The sequence below is a fragment of the Acanthopagrus latus genome, chromosome 14, assembly GCF_904848185.1.
Source record: "Acanthopagrus latus isolate v.2019 chromosome 14, fAcaLat1.1, whole genome shotgun sequence".
Classification (NCBI taxonomy): domain Eukaryota; kingdom Metazoa; phylum Chordata; class Actinopteri; order Spariformes; family Sparidae; genus Acanthopagrus; species Acanthopagrus latus.
In genome coordinates, this window is record NC_051052.1 from 13,081,882 (window position 1) to 13,103,406 (window position 21,525).

Here is a 21,525-nt window from a genome sequence, read left to right on the forward strand (position 1 = left end):
TGAACCTGTAACTGATTGAACCTGTGCCATTCCATAACTCAGCTGGGTTTCCGCTTTAATGATACAGCTGAAAGGTTTCGATGCACTTTGTGTAAGTGTAGCTCAGTAGATGGATGGAGCGGAGAGACAGACAGACAGACAGGGATGGAGGAGGGAGCGGCTTAATGCCCCATGAGGTGTAGGCCTTTTTCCAAGAAAGCACGCTAATAAGGACCTTCCTAATCTGCAGTGACGGTTCGATGCGCATGCGTGTCACACAACTACAACGATTTTAACATCACACAAAGTTCCCTCTTGTCTACAAAGACTCCCTGCATGCTTTTGAGTGCCTTCCAGCTCACGCAGGAGTCCAATCTAAAAATAAAAGGAGGGAGAATAAAAACATAAAACGAGAAGGAAAAACGGGATGTTTTCATCTGCGTGAATGCAACCTGGTTCCGCTTTAATCTGGAGGAAGAGCGGGATATCCACTGACGCCTGATAGATTAAGGCCTGAACGCTTCTCTCCCTGTTCTGCTCTGCAACAGAAGGGCCTGGCTAGCAAATCCCAGGCTTTAAAGCAGAGGAGGTTCAGGCAGCTTATGATGTAATCATGGCCCTGTCTGTCACGGCAGGGATGGGAAGGTGGGGGTGCCGCGGAGGAGAGGGCGGTTATCAGGGTTTTTTTTTTTTTTTTGGCGACTACATCATTATGGGACAAAGTTCCGGGAAACGGCATTCCTCAAAAAGGGAAGATGCGTTTGTAAAAGGCTCCAACATGAAGTTCTGTGCATCTGTACTGTCTGCTTTGTTGGAGTAGCGGAAGGACAAGGTCATTTTTTATTTTTTTTATTTTTTTTTGGCAACACAGAGATAAGTTTTAAGTCCAGGTATGCTCCCAAATCATATTCCTTCAGTTGATAGCCCTGATACAAATGGTGAAATGCATCCTCACAAAATTAATAAAAACAATCAAACAAACAAACACCTGATGCACTTTAACCAACAAAATAACTTAATAGCTATCACACTCACATATCACGACAATATTGCAGTGATATGACGGTGTACATGTAGCTGTATTGCACTTTTAACTATGTAGCTTTCAGTACAAGTAAGATAGATGAGATAGGTTCGTGTTAGCAAAGATATTTAGCTTTTAGTGCATTTAGGATCTAGCTGGCAGACTAGCCCACTACATTAGCTTCAACAAATTGAGCTGTGCAACATCTAATTTATCTCAGCTGAAAGTATTTGCATCTTTATCGGCACACTTTTTTTTTTTAAGCGGCATCACCTTTTATAGTAATCGTTTGTTTGGAAAAGATATCAAGGCATTTAAATCAAAAGGCTAAAGTAAGTGCTTTGATCAAGAAGGAGTCTGAGACAGATTTACGACCAGGTCTAGCCATTAGCTTGTGTAGGCTACAAATGTTGTAAGCCTTAAAGAGCATAATTGAAGTTTTAGTTTTAGTGGAGAACATTAACTATTTAACAAAATTATCAGCAGAATGTGAAGGAACAACAGTGTTTACGATATGTCGAAGACATCCATGTATTATATTGTGGAGATATCTAATGAAATTAGCATGCTAACCAGCTAACCCCAGCCTATCCTGTCTTACACCACTTTTTCAAATGACTGTCTGATAGTTAAGCCCTGACAGTGTCAGCTAATAGGAGCTGCACGGCTAACTGAGCTATCTAGCAAACAGCGGATACAGTTAGCGGCTATGGGCGGTTAGCGGGTGTCTGTTTCTTACATATTACACCTATAGAACCAATAATTTTTTGGCCACTTTAATCCAAACAACCTGATAAAAATACTGAGCCAACACTCAGCTATAACACCTAATAGATAATATTTATGATGTTTTTAACTGATGTCGAGCAGACACTGAGCCAAATTAGCATTGGTTTGTTATATTTTAGGCCATCGTCAAATGTAAGCCCAATATTCACTGTTGTAGCTCTGTTTTGGGCTCTGAAAATCATAATTTGGTGTTTGTCCAGTTTTGAACAGTGGGTTCTGTAGCTTGTTTGCTGCAGACAGCTATCTCCAGCCGTTAAGGAAAACTAAACTATAAAGAAAACATGCAAAGTACCAAACCAAAACCGCTAGCTTATAGATAGATGTTGCTTTAACAGCTTGTGTATCCACTGAGTTATGCTTTTAGATACACGATATACTAATAATCACGAGAGAAACAGAATGAACGGTGAACAGCAGCCATTTTATTGGACTTTATTTTTTTAAATAGTGGTGAGAGTTGAGCCAAGTTTTACAGCTGCATCCAAATACGCTGATTCTTCGCAAGCACATTTTTATTTTTTTTTTGTGGCAAGATTGATATTTTTATGATGTTGGCATCACAAATACTGCAGCGTCAGGTCCAAATACTTACTGTGATTTACAAAGTGTTAAAGACCATCGAGTCCTAATCGACATACAAAGGAGTTCATGTTAAAAAAATAACATACCAAGGGGAGCTCATATCCATGCACTGTAAATAAATGGATTTGGTAGACAAAATGGCTGCTTTGGGAAGTCAGCGTAAGCAGTCCAACAGTAAAAAACACCTTGATGTATATCCTGAGTCTTCACAAATCTTGGCATGTGCGTGGACAACAGTAAAACAGCACGTGGGGAAAAAGCACATGACGTCAATGCATTACGTCCTCATCTAATGTGGGGGATGTCTGGGAGTGTCTTCAGCTTTCTTCAGTCTTCAGAGTTTTAGGCGGAAAGAGTAAAATTTAGTACAGTGCTCAAAGATAGGGGGGAAACAGAGAGAGGCGATTTCTGACTATGGCACTGAATTGGCTGCGAATGCTTCCTAAAACCAAAAATAGTCGAGCACACAGACAACAATGAAAGTCCAGAACAGTGATAGGTACACACTCTGGGGTGAAGCAGTGGTGGCTTTCCTCCCGGGCTTTTTGGTTCATCATCGTTTTAAGTAAAGGTTAATTGTAAAGAAATAAATACTAAATACTCAACATCACAGAGCTAAAAAAAAACAAAAAACAACAAAAAACATAAAACAAAAAAAAAAACATGAAGCTAAATGGGAGAAAAAATACACCACCAAAAGTAATTTCTTTACATAGTAAACACAATGCATTGATAACTCACTTTTACTTCCCCTGCAGATGTACATTTAAAAATATATTTGACATTGTACACAGCGTGATGTCTGGAAAACAGTAGGATCAACAAATCTCCACGGTGGCCGTTCAGTGCCTTCTACTTCTTCCAGGGTCACTAATGTCACTGCTCCAGGGTCACGACCTCCACCGCCTGGCCGTCCAGCGTGACGGTGTTATCTATGCGTGTGGCGACAGGTGCCATCGCAACCTGGACGGGCCGGTTGCCCTGGGCGAGGCTGGTCACTACAGTCTGGTACATGCTGACCGGGATCTGGACCAGACCTGAGGAGAGGACGGAGACATGTTTTGGATTTAGACAAAACAGGGTTTACCAGGGATCAACATCACTTTTTTAAGGATTTGTTGATGATTAGTTGGAATACAAGTGTTTGTAACCTTAAGATGTTGGTCATTTGAATAAATGGTAGACAAGAATAAAGTCATTTCTTTCATGAAATATGGCAAACTTTCCTTGTACAAGGTTCTCTGACGTGAGGATTTGTGGCCTTTTTTGTTTTAACATAATTGTAAATCGGGTTGAGACTGTGGTTTGGATGAAACAAGCTGAGTAAAAACATCAGTGGGCTCTGAGAAATGAGCCTACTTATTTAAAATGTTTATTTCCGGGGGGTTTGAATGAGGGCATTTCAACTGATGAGTTTTTATAGCTGCTCTTAAATATCGCTCATTTACGTCTTTCCCCTTCTCCATGCACCTTGGAAGTCGATGAAGTCGTGTCAGGAGCCCCTACTCTGCTTCTACATACTTCACCATTTCCCATCATGTTAACTGATAATGGAAATAATGATAAATTGCAGGCCTGTGGCTAACAGATACTCCTCGTTTAGTCTTTGGCCAGAGGTAATCTTGTCACTGGGCTTCTGCTGAACACGGTGTTTGGGAGCAAGTCAAGTCCAGGTAGTTGTCTGTGACAGGAGGCGGCCATGTTACAGCAACGGCATTTCTGAACAATGGTCTGATTGAACGTTCCCAGCCCGCTTCCCCCATGTCCAGCTGTGTGTGTGTGTGTGTCTCTGCCTGTAGGGATTATTGCTGCAGTCACGTGGGCCTCTGCCCCACCCTGCAAGCTGTCACAGTGTCACGAGCAGGCAAGAAGGTCAGTGTAGGGGATGGCAGTGGCTCATGCCCGCTCCCATTACTGTGAGCTAAGACAATGGACTTTAAAACGGATCAAACAGACACCAACTTATGAATCCACCCTAACCCTAACCCTTTCAAAACACTTTGATAATACAGTGCTGCATTCAAATCTATTCATATTTCGAGTCTGCCAAAATAAACTCTGGCCCCTTCTGTCGAGTTAGCTTGTAATTGCTGGTCCTCTAATGTGGGCTCTTGCTAAGCCCACTCGCCAGTGATTGGTGACAGGGTTAAGTTTTTGCTGATGCGGGTAATTGTACTGGCAGTGATTATGGTGGAGGGCTTAGGCAGCAGGGCACTGGCCTGGCACATACGGACACGGCACAGTTACCGAGTGAAGGGCCTCATCGGGCCACTCAAACATAGTTACTTAGACGTTAAGGGCGTGTGCTTGTATGAGTGTGTGAGAGTGAAGGGTCGCTACACAAGCCAATCAGCGGTGTCTGGGCAAGCACACTTCAAATGGAGCCCTGCAATCCTGTGTAGCACTACAGTGATTAGCTAAGGTCAATCATCGGGAGAAGGACTGGCTTTGGCAGCTCCATAAGTTGTTAATTGAGCTATTGCAGCCAAATGGGTCCTTGTGGTTTAGGAAGCAAGATGTCAAACAACAAAGGCCGCAGACGTTAGATGTAAATACCTGACATTTACATCAGTGTACAAATGTGTAAATGTAAATCAGCACACTGTGCATAGTTTTGCATTTTGTGCAGGTTTTAGCATGAGCACTTGGTGAGGACTTTTCTTTAAATTTGATCGTGTCACTGGAAATCCTTATGACACTCAGCATTGTATTCTGTGTAACAAAGTTGTTTGGTCTGTTCTGGCTTTCTTCTCATGTATAAATCCCTGGTTGGACATTCACCAACCAACATAATATCTATGCTGGCATGGACCACAGGACCCTCTCAGACTCGCTCTATGAACTTATGTTTCAAGTCCTGCAGGTCTACTCTGAATTTGAAAGTCTGCCATTAGTTTTCTCCGTACCAAACACATGGGATCATCTTCAAACATTATCAAGATTCACAGTCTTATTACCCCAGGGGAATTCAAGGGGATGGTCTCAAAATACTTCATCTCCGTGTGCAGTTGTTCAACTGTTCTTTAGAAATGTTTTAACTTGTCATATTTTTGTGCATCTGGATATTATTGCAAATGACTGGAAACTCTAGGCTTAAATAAAGGTCTGAATTGCAAAATTAAATAACACCCGATATTTGCCTTCTGTTTATGTGACCATAACTTGCAACTACAACAGTGCTGTCCCTCAAGAATATAGAAATGCAAAGAAAGTATATTTTCCACCAACAATCTTTACTGTCTCAAACATCATTTTAGAGCTACTTGTTCAAATGTTTGTCCACATAAACTGAGCTTTATAGAACAGGTCCGACAACTACACTTGGAAAAACTGCAGGCTCATTGCTGTTTTAATGCATGCTTCAGTTCTGCGCTGTTCATCTAACGCGGGAAGACGAGGAAACTGCAAGTATGCGTTTGACAGATTTAGCATAGAGGCACAGGTACGCAGATACACTTGGTCTGTACAGGCCCTGAATCGGCCCTCTTAAGGCCCCTGAGGAACCTGCTTTTGGGTTGACTTTATGTGATTGCATGTGTGTTTATTCCGCTGTAGGAGGGTTCTGATTAGAAGAAATGACGAATAATAAAGTTTGACTGCTCGACATTTTTTTTTGTCTGCATGGGACTCCCTGCTATACTGTTATCATTTATTTGTTCAATCAATGTATTGATTTTAACTGACCGTGGCTCAATAAAAGAAATAGTTTTGGCTTTAAAAGATAGAAATGTTTTATTTAAAAAAACAAAACAAAGCTTCTGAAATTGAAAATCAGAGAGAAAAATACCATTAGTCACTGCATTTAGTGATCAACATTAGCAGGGTATCAATCATTGACAAGTAGCAGTGTTATATTCCGCCCTCAGGCTATTGACCGAACATATGCTAAGAACGATTGTTAATGGCACCCAGCAAGGATATCATTACAAACTGGTCCAATCCCAGCAGACACACACAGCAGTGCACACAGTGTGCATGTAAGAAGGTTGACGAGAGGGTCATGTAGCTAACGTGGCATTAAAGAAAGAGTAGAGCATTGATGCACACACACACACACGCGCACACACACACACACACGCACACACACCATCTGTCACATCAGCACAGAGTAGATTAGAGTGTAGGAGCTCAGAGGTCTCACCGCAGTGCTGCTGAAGGGAAGCTTACACTTAGTAAGACTAATTAGAAATGCCATTGGCTCGAGACACACACACAAGTACTAATTAGTGAAAATGTGATTGTGATGAAAAAGAATTCAGTTTTCTCTTGTTGTTGCTATTGTTATTGTCCATCTGCAACTGCCAAAAATAGGATGAAATACACACAAATGCTGAAGTCTACAGCTGTTGTCATTTAGGTATTTTTACATTTATCTATTAATACAATAATGAAAAGTGGTGTAATCCAGATGCATCGCAGCGCAGAAGGAAGCGTTTTCAGCACAACCAGCAAGTGAAATTCCATCTGGTTCACTAAATTTCTACGGCCAATGTCTCCAAAAGCAACTCACACCAATACAATCTAAATGAAGACATAGCACTACAGGTAAGATAAAATGTGTGTATTTTTGAGTTTGGGGTGAACTTTCCCTTTAAACTTTAACATCATTGAAGAACATGTACCTGTGGCATCTTGAACCCCTGCCAGTGCTCCAACGGCAGCTGCCGTCTCTGCCAGGACTATCTGCCCGCCGCCTTGTAGAGTGGCCTCGGCCAACGTCGCCACAGCGTGGGCTGCTGCCTCGCTGCAGGTCATATACATAAACAACAGAAACATACACATATCATATAGTATACAATTTAAACCATTTTAATGCACACAATAGAATAAAACACACACACACACACACACACACACACACACACACACACACACACACACACACACACACACACACACACACACACACACACACACACACACAGTCTTGCTCACAAAGACGAGGGTTATTAGCGAGATGTGGGGTGAAGTGGTAGGAGTGGATGTGCTGTAAGAGGCTTTTCTAGTCTGGACTTATGGAGAATCTGTCACATCTCCCTGAAGGCCAGGTGCTGCGGGTCTAACAAAGCAGTTTTATTAACCAGATCTGCAGAGTGGAATTACCACGAGCCTATTACCACACCAGCTTCGTTATGAACAAATGAAACTGTTCACAGCCTGTTCACAACATAAATAATCACATCTGAGAATGGGCTACAGATGGAAAGATACAGTGTGGAGGAGCTGAGACAGGGAAATGATGATGCATTCAAAATGTAGTTGCATGTGGATGACACCCGACTGGATGTTGGTCAGATAAAATGCTTTGCATCAAGTCTCAAATTTTTGCCATCAACCCATAGATAGATTTACCAATTAGTGGTAGACAATTCAGGTTTTACTAATTGGGTTTTTAGTTGATCATGGCTGAGGATTGTTTTGTACCACGATACGATGTCATTTTTCCCTCAACACATCAGAAAAGACAGCAAGAGAGAGAGGCTCTATTCTCCCCCTGGAGCTGGAAAACAGAGACAAAATGTTCCAGAGCCTGTGGAGCAGAGAGCCCAGAGTACGGTAGCTTAGCACAGGTAAACAGGGGAGGAGAAGGGGTGAGGGAGGGAAGAGGAAGGAGGACTCAGGTGGGTGCAGGTAACAAGCCCCAATGGGACATACCCATACACATCTGAAATCATTGCCTTGACACTACTGCAGCGAGAAAAAAAAAATACAGCTAACATGTCAGCATCTCAGCAAGTCTGATCAATCTGGAGAGTTAAAAAAAAAGAATAAAGAACTCAATTTCCTTATTGGTATACTTTAAATGAGGTGCATTCTTTTGCTGCAGTCAGATCCTGCAGACACTCAAGGCTCCTAGGACATTAGGCCTAAGATCCTGTTGCGGATCCCATCTGAATACGATCGTATGTGGCTGATTTCCCTCCAGAAAAACAACACAACAACAACAACAACAACAACAACCCATGTCCATGTTCTACCCCTAGAGTTGCTGTGGTAGGTCTGTTTCCAGAGTATGTAGATGGGTTATAATCGTTGTGTTATGTCTGATTTTATTTGAGACCTTTCCTAACTTAGCAATCAAACATATAACACCTGCACTTATGTCCCTATCAATAAACAAAATTACTCCGGGCCATTGGCACATGGAAATACGGGGCTAACAACTAATTTAATGGCTGTGCGCCTTGCATGCTGCCTCTATAAAAGCTGCAGGCAAATTAATTAGATGCTGAACTAGGATGAGAGGCAGTTGACTCTCATCATCAGGGGACCCCGGTGACCTGCCCCGACAGTTGTCCCATTCTCAGCCAGTTGCTAGAGCTGCCCGAGTAATCATGGATTCATCTTTTGCTCCGCAGCGTTTGTCAGCTGACAGTCAGCAGACTCTTGAGGATTGTGACACTGACAGTGAGACGCAAGACTTCCAAGCACGTGCACATCTCTTGTTTGAGAAAGAGAGACAATTCCAAGGTGACGGCGTCGTGCTACCACTTCTGCTTCTCTGTCACCAACAATCCAGCCTCTGTTTACCCTGTACTACACTTTGTCAAGTGTGATGATGTGACGTTTATGACTCGGGGATCCTATCTTCAGATGAAAACCAAAAGAGATCTGATTATGTTCTCAAAAAAATTCATGAAAAATGTGGCGTTATTTAAGAGGATTCTCATACGTCTATGATTTAACATTCTTTCTCATGCTGTCATCATTCCCAGACAAAACCATCAAAATTAATTCCCCTTTCCCATCCTCACCTGTTCAGAGCCATTGTGACGGTGGCTCCGGGCTGAATCTCCTGACTTGCGGCGACGGCTGCTTCGGCCAGGGATGCGACTGCCTGCGTGGCCTCCGAGGCCTGAGTGGTTTGGATTGTCATCTCGCCGCCTTGGAGGGTGGCCCAGTTCTGCTCCACCTGAAGGGGAATAATGCACTTTCATACGAAAAGCGAACATGGATCAGCAGTTTGAAAATCACTGTTACTGGATTGTTTTCATTTTGTGGTGCTGAACGGACAGCTCCCATTAAGTGCACTTCACACAATTTGCTGCATATTGTTTCTGGGTCTGAACCATTAGTGGCACTTTTACTTAACTCCTCGGAAGACCTGTTAGATCTATCACTGTTTTAGGAGACAAAGTAGTGGCTAATTTTGGGTATATTACTACATTACTATATATCACCACTACCCCTTTAACAGAGGCTGTCTTTGAAGTTTTGTTCATCGTATGTCGCAAATTAGCAGAATTTGTTTTTACATTGAAGTACAAAAAATGGGACATATAAGTATATGTATGTATGCATGTGGGTATTACCTCTCCATCGGTCACGGTGGAGTAGTTGACCTGGGCCACCGTCACACCAGGCAGCTCAGAGGCATCAGCCAGGGTGGCAACTGTGTGTCCTGTGCCAACCTGAAAGAAGGGGCGTAGTCACGGTGAGCGGACCGAGAACTAAATGGTTAGATTAACATGTTGAATGGAAACAGTGCCATCCTCAACAAACCAGCACCTACGACGTACCTGTATGAGCGACACTGTTCCGTCAGGGTTGTTGATGGTCTGTACCACCGTCTGTGAGGGCACGAGGTGAGCGATACTCTGCGCTGTGGTCAGGTGGTGCTGGGTGGTGGGTACCGTTGTTACCTGTTGGTCTTCAAAAGCGTACAACAGATCCTCACGGCCATGCTGCTTGTAGCAGTTCTTAACGATGGTCCTCAACGCCTGCGTCCAAGACACCTTGGGCCATACAGGCACAAGTTAACAGGGAGAATAACTCCACAGATTGATAAGAGGATCACAAAGAACAGTCCCAGAGTTCATGTATGCATCTCTCGTCAGATATCACTTATAACTGACCAGACGACTATTTCTCTTACTCTCTGTTTCTGCTCCTCTGTGCGGACATCACTGCGGACGTTGGCCCATGGGATGTCCTCGGGCCACCACACTGGCTTGCAGCTCTCCTTCCCCCAGCCCGGCTTCCCTCGGCCCGTCGAGTACTTCAGCATCTCTGGGATGAACGCTCGCAGCTGGGCCTGAGGCATAAGTGAACAGACGCATTGGAGTAAATAGATGATACAGTCTCCGAAACTCTCACACGCGCCCTTCAGCAGGCAGCAGGAGGCGCGCATCGATCGGGTACCTGCTGCCTGCCGAGTGCTGAGGTGGGCAAGGCCTGCAAATAGAAACAGGCTTTCTAAAAAAGGGGCACAATGAGATCATGTTTATTAGCAGACCAATCTATGGCTGTGGCTCCAGCCTGATGTGTCAGGCGGACACCATGGGAACATCAGGGGTGATCCAACACAGTCAACCTGTTCTAGCAAAGGGTCCAGTGCTCTCAGCCTGGCTATGACAAGGACAAGCTGCTCAGTGCTGTTAAAAAAGAAAATCAATGACCAACAAAAGCATTAGATTAGCTTATTTAGGGCCCGTGTAGAGATGCAAGTCATTATGTGGATTCATGTCGACAATGAGTAAACTACACTTGAGTGGACCATTCACAAACAATGAAGTAAAGGCCCAGCTTGTTTATTGCAGTTTGTTGCAGCTGCAATTGTAATTGTGCCTCCAAAACAGGGAAAGGGAGTGAGTCGGAGGTCTTTATTTCATCTGATTTACATGCCATTGATTATCCACCAGCATACACACGTACTTCACGTGTGGAAGTGAGCAGCATGCACAACCCTAACCCCCCTCGCCATCGCATCAATACTTCCAGAACAAGCACGCACTCACACTCAGTGACAGGCCGGGGTGGGGTTTAGTGCCGATGTCCTCAGTGTCCTGGTAATATGCAAGCATCACCGGGGGATTATATTGCACAATGAGGCACTGCAGCGTCTGCCTGCCTTGACATCACGGGCTAAATTTGGTTCCGGGAGAAATAAATCCCTCCCCCCTCCTACTACTCCACCCCCCCTTAGACCCCCTTTCCTAACTCTCAACTGCAAAGCCACCTTTATGCGGCTCCTTGCGAAGAGATTCGACAAAATGGATCTTCATCACACCAGCTTTGGAAAATCAAACTCCACATCCGGTGGCTGCAATAAAGGGGCTTCACCAATCATCAACAATCATGCTGAAAACAATTTAGATTAGATTTAGTAGCAAAACAAAGAGGCTTGCATTTCCACCTGTGGCTGCTCCACGTGTGGATGTATGTGGATGCATGTGTGTTAGACCAGATGGCCTAATTACAGTGCCCAGTGAGTTAAGTGGCATGTTGTCCTTGCACCCACCACCCCACCCCCTCAATCCTAATCCTCCAAGCATTGGTCCAATCAGCATTTAGGATGGCGGCAGGTCCGTGGCCCTAACAAGGCCGGGGGGTAATTATGGGCTCAGGCTAGACCCGGGATCACCTGCTACAGATGCTCCATATATTGGACAGGCCAGGGCCTCCGCCTGCATCACTAAACCTCACTTGGGATTTCTTCTTCTGCAGTGCAAAAACCTGCTGCAGATGTCTGCACAGAAGACAATAAGGTCTTCCTACTGAGTCTTAATTAGCTGCTTCGTTCTCATGTTCAAACTCACCCTCTTTGACATTAGTCGGCCATTCCCAGAGGGACAGGACAACATCCTGCCTCAAACACTTGCCACCCACATACCTCTGAAAAAACTCAACCCCCACACCATTCCACCTGGCTTGGCCAAACTGAGTGAGGCAACAGGTTACTCGCGATAATCTCATCCTACTACCTTCAGAAAAACAAGCCCCAACCAACACCTGCCCTCCGAGGACACATCTGGCCCGGGGATTGGCTACCACCGTGCTCCCAGGCATTGAGGGCAGTCTCTGAGGGCCGCTGTCATGCTGGCTACTCTGACGATGATCATGAGCATGCGTCAGCAGCACTGGGAAGGCAGAGTAAACAAGCCGGGTTCCCTCGGGTGGCGGGAGGACTCAGGCTGGCAACGGTGCTAATGTTGCAGTGAAAGGCCGAGCGAGAGCAGCCGACTCGGCACATCTTTTCGCTGCACCCACAGCCTGGGCGGGCTTGTCTTCAGATGTAGACACTACCTATCCATCATACACACTACTGTATGTCTGAATTACAACGCTGAAATGAATGCAAGTATTTTACTGCTTGTATAGACAACAATCAAGCTCATCCAGTGGCACTCGCTGACATGAAAAAAAACAGCTACAGTTGAGTGTTTGACCTTGATACATATAGCTAGCTAAGCTCTTGCTCATTACAGACTTAAAACACAATCTGTGATTCTGATTTGTTGCCAGCTGGTGCCCTCTGCAGGGAAAAGGGACGTTGGGTTTGTGTCCCAGAGTCAATTTCTGCCAAAGGAACAGCTGTTTGATGCTTGGTGTACCGGGTTATTTTACTTGAGAGGTTTCAAGCAGAGAGAATATTGAGCCTGACCTGGGTCATCTTGTCCACAGAGACCGGGATGCCGTCAATGGTGAGAGGGGGCAGCTCCGAGGCCAGATCTCCACCAGCGGGGGCGTGTTCTGCCAGAGCATTCTCCAGATCCTCTAGCATCATGCCTTTATACTTCCTCACCTGGAGAACGGAAAGACATTTGTGGCAAAATTTTTCAGTTAAGTGCCGAAACGCACTGTGAATTATTGGTTAGAACAACAGAAAAAAAGTGATTCCATTCAAATACAACATGCTGGCTGTAACACTCACCACATTCTCCAGAGGAGCAGCACCAAACACCTTGAACACAGGGTTGGGTTTGGAGGGAGAGATGCACAGCACGATGGCCTGCTGACCCACTCTGGTGGTGTACTCATCTAGAGTGGCTCGCAGTTTCCTGTCAACACACACCATCATTTACCTCTTGGTTGTACAATAAAAGACAAAGTAGACTCTGTATCTGAGAGTAAACAATGACTTCAGGTGCTGAAAGTGACATTTGTGTCATTGTAAATATGTAGCAGAAGTGTCTTCAGCTCACCTGAGCAGGCGAGTCTGCTGCCTCTTGCGGATGGAGGGGTTGGATTCAAAGATATGAGGCCTCTTTCTTTTCTTACCAGTTGCTACAGCAGCAGCAGCTGCCATGCCTACTGGGCCTGGGAGACAGAGGGAGACAGAGCAGTATGACTGTTAGGAAAAAGTGTAAATGTTGATGAAGTAATCAGGATCAGGGCTGCAAGTATTCATTTTCATCGTTGGTTATTTTCTCGATTAATCAGTGATTGTTTGGTGTATGAAATGTCAGAACAGAGTGAAAAATGTTGGTCCGTGTCTTCTTGTTTTGTCATAATGAACAACTTTCTGCAGATCCTCTTTTACTAGACTAATCTTGAAGACATGATTATTATAATTCAATCTTATTTTTCAATTTTATTTAAAAAACAGGTGAAAAGAGGTTTAAAATGAAGCTGAGTTGTAATTGCTACACAGCAGCACCATTAGGTACACCGACAAAAAGGTGATGCCAGCAGGTCGACAAGAGGCAATATCGACGCAAAGTCACTACTAAACAGTCCACTGGCGCCACCTTTTGTTCAAGGAAGACCATTACACTTAACACAGGCAGCTATGGATGCTACAGGGTTGGTTGAATTCATCAAAGATGCAAAATAAGAAAAAATATCTTCTGTTTTGAGCAGACAAAAGGGTGAAACTGAAACTGAGTGTAAATAATAATTATTATCAATTCAGTCAAAATTTCAGACAACCTCACAGTAACAAATGATGTACTGCTCGACATCATTTTGTACTACGGGATGTTCCTGCACGTTTTTAATCTAATAAATCCCGCCAACTCGGAACCGCTAAATGCTCAATCCCTTGGCATACCTGCAGCAGCCAGGTGGGCGGTGACCTCATCAGTGCCAGCCGAGTTGAGGATGTCTGTGTCGTCGTAAGGATCCTCGTCTGGTGAGGACGTCGAGTCTTCCTCAGCGCTCATCATGGACGCTTCGGTAAAGGTGGCCACGTGGACCTATACACAGGAATGATTGGAGCAGAATGGATTCAGACTAAATTGGACTCATAATCTGACTTGAGTGTTATTGTTTCTGCTACTAGCCAACTGGTAAAATAATAGGACTTGTGCTAAGAAGGATGACTGTCATCATTCTTCTAAGTGCACCTGCTGGACCTGTTGGCTTACGGCGCTGGCCTCGATCGTGGTCATGTGTTCTGTCTGGTGAATGACGTGCTCGTCCATGATTGGCCGCCTTGTCTACACAGCTGGATCCACGGAAGGAGGACTGAGGTGAGAGAGAGAGAAAAGAAGAGATGCAGCATAAGCTAATGAAACGAAAGTGGGGGGGGGTGACATGTAAATATAAATGCAATGCAAATGCAGGTTAAAGGTCCAGTGTTTTAGTTTGGTTACTGTAAGTGATGGGCTATTTGATCTTTATCAAGGCTAGTTCTGTGCACTAGACCTTAGGCTCAGTTGTGTGGGCGAATTTTGTTTTATTATCTAGACTAAAATGTTCAGGTTCCCATTAAATCTAACTGTGGTGGTAATGCGTTCAACCTCTGCGGTAAATTTCGAGGATACACAGATCTAACATTTGAATACTGTCCACTTTAGAGAAGGTTAAGTGCTTCCATTTTCATTTTTTACGATCACTGAACGCCCATACACGTGCGTAAACACGGATATGCAAATTGGATTACTGAATTTTCATTTCATCTTTACTCAAATGTATGTTGAAAGTTGTGGTGTGAGTGTCGATCTTCATTTCAAAGTTCAGTTAACACTCTAATGCAGTCCACTATGGGCTCCAATAGATTTCCCCCATAAGGTGCCTCAGTCATCATGTGCCTTCATAGTAAAAATAATAATAGTGTGAAGACATGACTGTTTTCATCTTTGTGCCTCTCCTCTGAGGGCCACTAGAGGGCTGTAGACTGAGTCCATAGTGACTAATTGAAGATCATCACTGTAACTGAGGCTAGACATGACTTTATTTTTCAGTTCATCATGTGTCAATAAATCACATGCTTCTCAAGGGACGGGTCTGCAAGATGTGCAATCAACCTAGTGATAGATACTGCTTGGCACCATTTATGCAAGTGCTTTATTTTCACGTGCAGGAGGCCGCGAGGGAATTTCAAGAAGTAAAAAAAAGTAAGTAAGAGAATCTAAATGCAGTCAGCTTGAGGCAGTGAAAGTTCATGAATGTTCATTAGTGTATTGCAACAGTGTGTGGAGTGATATTACAATCAGATATTCACACAATAAGGTTTAATTCAATGTAACTTCTTAACACACAGAGGCCCACAGTGAGCTTTTATTGTCATAATCAATGGCTGTCAGTACATGTTTGCTGAGATACTGAAAACCTTTCACTGAATTGACCCACTGAGGCAGTTTAATGTGGATAACCTGCTCCCTTGATTCATTCAAAGTGGAATATTTATTGGAAGGGGTCTCCATAGAACACATTTGTTATCTCTCTACCCACCCAGACTAAATTACAAAACAGTGGGTCAAAATCCTGTCAGTGATCAGCAGCCAGGCGTTGTTTGTTTGCATCCAGCACCCCCTGGACTGACAACATGACTGTAGCTACTGATAGGATCAATGGGGCTGTTGGACGATTCGGTGCACGACTCGACAATAACATTGTTTCATTACATCCCAGGCCTGTAATAACGTTCATTTACACAGCACCCAGTACGTGGACATGGCTGACTGCATTATACAGGCAATGTTACTGCTCGAGCGTCACAGAGCTGTATTGTTAGCCGACTTGCCGGGTCGGTTGACACCGACTGCCAAAAATGAGCTAAGCTAGCAATGTCCTACATTTAGCTAATAAGCTAGCTTGCTAACAATTTGGCGGTGTAGCCTCGGCCATCTGAATGGACATTGGCTGTAATTTAGAACAGCAGCGGTTCTGTTGATGTTCGGACACTGGTTGTGGATTAATTCAGTGTGCATTGACTGGTAAACCTTAGTAACACAGCAGCTAGCATGAAACCCGCGCAATATGAAACAAAACAGAGCGCTACGACAGGCCCAGCGGCCTACGTCTCATCCACAGCTATTCTACTCTATATGAGCTTGTTGTCGATACGCGCCTACATCATGATTCCACACAAAAAGCCATCTTAGCATCAAAACGCAGCTCCAGTCAACATCTAAACAATCTGCATCTTTCACCCCAACGCTGCCGGGTTCGATGATGCGGCTGCGCCGGGGCTGAAATAAATGGAGATTGCGCGGTAGGGCACTAACCTCAGAGCGGCTGCGCTACTTCGGGCCTGCGCCGTACAGCGGGGATGGAGCCGAGCTCTAATGGAGGACAGAGGGGAGCCAGCAGCAAACACAGCAAACACAGCGAGCAGAGCGCACACAACAGCGATCTGCACTAGTGATGCCTTCAGGTGCTCACCCTCAGCTTCTGTCTAACAGGCGCACAATTCATACGTTCAGACCTGCATTTGGAGGCGCGTTTGACCTACAGACAAGCGCAAAAGCAAAACTGTTGGTGGTTGTTGTTTAATGCATTGTTTATTTTATTTTTATATATTAAAATATGCGTAATAAAAGTATTGGTTTCCTTTTTTTTTCTTTTTTTGCCCATAGTTGCAAATCTTTAGGGGCATTATGAACAAGTAGAATAAAGTATTTGCAGTTATTGCAAAAACAGTAAAATATTCATCAAGTCAAGTATGATACAATTTAGACACAAAAGCACATCGAAAATACGACCCACACATGTGGTGCAAAGCATGTTTTTAAATACAAAATGATATTATTACATGGTTTACATTATGACATGAAAACATTAAAAAGGAAATGTTGTATCCAAACCTTAAATAAATTACCCTGACAACATTTCTTCTGCTGTTGTTTGTTTATTTCTGTGAGGCACTTTGAGCTACTTTTTTCTGTATGAAAAGCGCCATATAAATAAAGATTGAACATTTGTTGACGAAGAGTCCACGTTTGTATCGTCCACACTTCACATTAGGTAACTCAAGGTATCTTACGATTCCCCTTTCAGTCACAGCGACCGTAGCTTTTTTATTCAATCCACATCTGCCATTCGTGCCTCCTTAATCGTGCTTAATATTTCCCACAGTTCCTGAAAGCGACATTAGCCCAGGCAAACCACGCCCCCTTCAACTATGATCTGATGCAGACAGTTGAACTCGTCCTTGTTTGAACCGTCGTTGTGATGAAGTTATTGAGTTGTTTGCTCATCAGGATATGACAATAACTAAAAAAATGGACATTGTTTAGGCTAATTAGTGTTAAGAAGGGTTCCTGTCTTAATTTGGGAAACGTCACTGCCAACAACGAACAAGTGACGTGAGTCCAAAGCAAGCTAATGTTACCCCAGTTAGCAACAGTTCGGCAAATGTTCAGTAATGACCTGTTCATTCCCCAAACAGGTTATTAGGTGACACAATTATATTTTGTTTTTGTTGTTTAAAAGCATTATTCAGACAATGTATAGCCTAGGACACATTTATAATAAGGAATTAATATGTACAGCATTTAATTCTGTCTCGTGGGACCTATGTTTTATAACTAACAGACATTTATTTTTTAACGAGGTGCTAGCAAAAAAGCCTAGCTAAACCTAGTGCAACAAACAAAAGAGTCCTGCGGTCAGTTCTGCCCTCATGAAGGTTTGAATCTGAAGTTTTGTTGACTACAACTTGTGCTTCATACACAGATGTGTATCTGTCGTTTAGCCCTACTTACTGATATAAATGTCATGAAATCAATAACAGGAACACCAGCCAGTATAATGCATCACAGTTTGGCCTAATTAGAGGCATAAACTCAACATGACAGAGCACTATAACCTTGCCAAAGGTTGGATTTAATGAAGGAGTTTTGCAACAGACTACATTGGTTTGAACTAGGTCTACCCATTAAACTGGCATCTGAGTTTATATGAGAGTAAACTAACATGAAAGTTCACCAGGCTTTTAGTTTTGTTGGCCAAGTGTCCTAATTTTCTATTAATTTACAGCTCAAAAGGGTTTGATATCCGAATATGTTACTAATTGATTTGGATGGTATCAGTCTTATCTCATCCCTGTAACTAGGGCAGAATAATGTACAAAAAATGATCATGTTGCATTTATTTTGACAGATATTGCAATTGAAATGTGAATCACAGTTTTACTAGGAATTGCATTTGGTTACACTTTATTTTCACTGAAAAGAAATAGAAAAATGATGATGTGATAATTGCTGGGATTTGTATTGAACAAAGATGCTCCCTTCTGTCTGGAGAATATGATTTATAGGTCAGGAAATCCCTTCTGTGATTCTCCTGTGATTTTGATATTGCGCTTGGTCATATTGAGATTTCAACAATATCTATTGCATCACACCATTTAGAGTTAATGTGTGTCTGTTTCAGTGTTCATGAAAGACTGAACCAAACCTGACATAGATCATTATGGTCTTTATTGGTGGCAGAACAACATATTTACATTTTGCCTTAATGCTGTAAACCTCACACATTTTGTACTCCCAACAGGTTTAGAGGACATATGGTGTGATGAGGAACTTTTGGTGAGGCTTCAAGGTGATAAAAATGTAAGTTTCTCATGATTTCATAACTATTCTTTGACTTGTATTCCTGCTGGAGAATAAACGTGATTAGAGGTTGTGCAGCCCAAATGACATATCTCAGACCAGCAGTCACAGCCTGAAACTCACCTCAAGGGGGCAGCGTTGCATCACAAATCACACTTGGAAGTCAGCCCCTCAAGTTTGTTGTAACAGGATATGGCAGTGAGGCGTCATTGATGCGGCTCTCTGTAGGTGCCCGAGTGTGTATTCAAGATGATGGATGTTTTACATTAGTGTGTGGTGACAGCAGCTTATGTTTGTGTCTCACTAAATGTCAGCAAGTATCATATTCAGAAATCTGGCAGGAAAGCCGCAGAGTGTGACTCCACATTTTACAGCTTCCATACTGTGTGGCTGACCTTCATACAATGCTTTCTCACTGTAATCCCTCTGTGTCTGCTTTGAACATCTGGAGACAGGATTATATTATTGGTATGCGGTCTCCTAATGCTACATGAATAAGAAACTATCATGTCTATGGTTAAGAGTTTAAGATTAATTTCCAGTTTTGGATTTTACTTTTTGTTCCGCCTTTATACTTGGTTTCTGACTGGTTATCATTTAAAGACTAAATGTGTTGGTAACTGTCTTGCGTTCTGGTCTATAGATAACCTTAGCAGAGTTTCAGCTGCTTAAAAGGTGCTGATTTTGCATTCGTTAATGTATTTCTCAAGGGCACTGCTATGGAAAACCGTTTCTGTTAGGTAGATGCTGGTGTGACGTAGATGGAGTGAAAGCTGGAGAGTGTTAATGTACCAAGGTCCTATTATTTGCTCCTATTCTGCTTTCTCCTCCTTGGACTGTGGTTGGGTATAGATAAGGCTTACAGCCTGAGGGTGTGGAATCAATAATGGATGTAATTGGTGAGGTGGAAGTGAGGATAATTGAAGGTAATTGTGTGGACTGTTGCAAGGCTTGGAGAGAGGTCAAGAGAATGAAGGTGGTGGGGACGGAGTAGAAAATTATTTTTTAGTGTTCCCTACTGTATGTAACACCTCCACAATACAAACCCCTCTGTCTTGTTGACTTGTTACTTTTAAAGCTGTGCCCAGACAAAATGTAGGAAAAAATATAAACATTTTAAAATCACAAAATAAAGTGTTCACCTTCCCTCAGACCACATATATTTATTCTGTTTTCTTAAATCAACTTGGTGGTTACTACATGGTTACTTCTACAAATCCTATGAAGCAACAAGTTGAAATGGGGGTCAAAAATATTAAGTTAGATATTTTGCTTTTATCTGTCCCATCAGTATAAATCAGCATAGACTGACTGAGTTGGTAAATATGGGCATGTTGAGAAACCACTCACAGATGTCTCATTTCACGAGTACTGAATTTCAAAGTTGAAACTTCAGAAGTGTTGCTACCATTTGGAGCTGCAGGTGTTTGCCTTGCGGTACATTAATTTGAAAGTTTGAAATTCCATCTGTGTTGTGTCTCCTGGGTTCTCAGTTAATCTTTAATCCGATACGCATCCTTTAATATGTTTTTATCACCTTCAGCCTCTTTTCAAAAAGTTTTTGACAGCTAGAAAATGAATGGCGACTCCATGCACGCTGTTTCTCTTTCTCATGAGTACCACCATCTTGTTTTGCTGCTGGCCCCCAAGGAGTTGCAGTGCGATTTATTTTTCATTATACAACACATTGCTGCATATTGACATCAAAGTTCATAAACTCATTTATGCTAAACAAACATAGAACTGAATGTAAACTGCAGCAGCGATGAAAATATGGTCAGCATCTTCACATTAGAAGTTCAACATCTGGGGAACACTTTCCATCCTCTTCGACTGGGAGTGAGCAAGTGTGACCAAGCATCAGTGATGAGACAGTAGCCAGGAGCAGCCTGTCAGTCCTGGATTTCTCCCCTCTCCTCCCTGAACCTGTCCAACTGGTGAGGTTAGACGGTCAAAAGATGCTGTGCGCAGTGATCATCCCGAAGTCTGCTGCTCTTAATCCGAAAAATATGCTTTCTTGTCAGTGCCGATGAATTTATTTCTGACAAAGGTAACTCAACCAAAACAATCTAAATGCTAAACAATCTAAATGCCCTTCAGGGCTACCTCAGCATTGTTACATCAGGAAGCTGTGTACTTGTACACTTATTTGTCTGAATCATTTCAGCCAGATGGGAATGAAAGAGTAGCTGTTTAAATCTATAGCCAAGAGGGTGCAAAGTCAAAGTGTATATGTTAACAGTAAGCGGCATTCTCAGCGCTCCTTCAGTAATTTGTGCCTGCTGTTAATTTCTTTCATTATCAAGTACTGTATATTCCTTTTCTCAAGGTTGTTGTTGGACTATCCAGGAGTGCACTCTGCACATAGGGAATAACAGGTGAAATATTCTGCATGATCAGCAGGGGGCACTGCAGCACCATGCAATGAACCAAACTCAACCGCTGTAGAAACTTTATTGCTGCTCTGCACAGTCATGCCCACTGAATGATATGACACGTTCATTCATATTTCACTCTGAGAACATTCAGAGATTACTTCCATCTAGTAGCTCGGGGCAAAATTAATCCAAGATCCCACGCCATGTTATCTTTCCACGGAGGATATCGAACTTAGGGCGGATTTTGCTGTTGAATGTACTTTCAGTTGCA

At 43.1% G+C, this 21,525-nt stretch overlaps 1 protein-coding gene and 1 long non-coding RNA gene across 9 annotated transcripts in view; one reads left to right on the plus strand and one right to left on the minus strand.

Moving 5' to 3' along the window:
* Positions 1–2,192: 2,192 nt before the first annotated feature.
* Positions 2,193–16,724, minus strand: nrf1 (nuclear respiratory factor 1). Of its 5 annotated transcripts, none has more exons than XM_037122235.1 (12): positions 16,549–16,724; positions 14,464–14,563; positions 14,148–14,292; positions 13,300–13,414; positions 13,029–13,155; positions 12,759–12,899; positions 10,251–10,409; positions 9,895–10,110; positions 9,688–9,786; positions 9,130–9,305; positions 6,997–7,118; positions 2,193–3,411 (listed from the first exon to the last, which is right to left on the minus strand). In XM_037122235.1, the coding sequence occupies exons 2-12, from the start codon at positions 14,518–14,520 to the stop codon at positions 3,251–3,253; spliced, it is 1,518 nt and encodes a 505-aa protein (XP_036978130.1). In that variant the 5' UTR covers positions 14,521–14,563; positions 16,549–16,724; the 3' UTR covers positions 2,193–3,250. The 5 variants fall into 5 exon arrangements, with proteins under 5 accessions (XP_036978130.1, XP_036978126.1, XP_036978127.1 ...); XM_037122231.1 differs by having other exon boundaries at positions 14,443–14,563; XM_037122232.1 differs by having other exon boundaries at positions 14,452–14,563; positions 16,549–16,723.
* A 731-nt stretch (positions 16,725–17,455) lies between these two features.
* LOC119032405 overlaps positions 17,456–21,525 on the plus strand; it is an 85,384-nt gene continuing 81,314 nt past the window's right edge. For 3 of the 4 annotated variants that reach the window (XR_005078883.1, XR_005078885.1, XR_005078884.1), the window contains exons 1-2: positions 17,456–17,628; positions 18,818–18,876. This is a non-coding gene — a long non-coding RNA (uncharacterized LOC119032405). Of the gene's footprint in view, positions 17,720–18,817; positions 18,877–21,525 lie in introns of all 4 variants that reach the window. The other variant, XR_005078886.1, reaches the window with a different exon arrangement.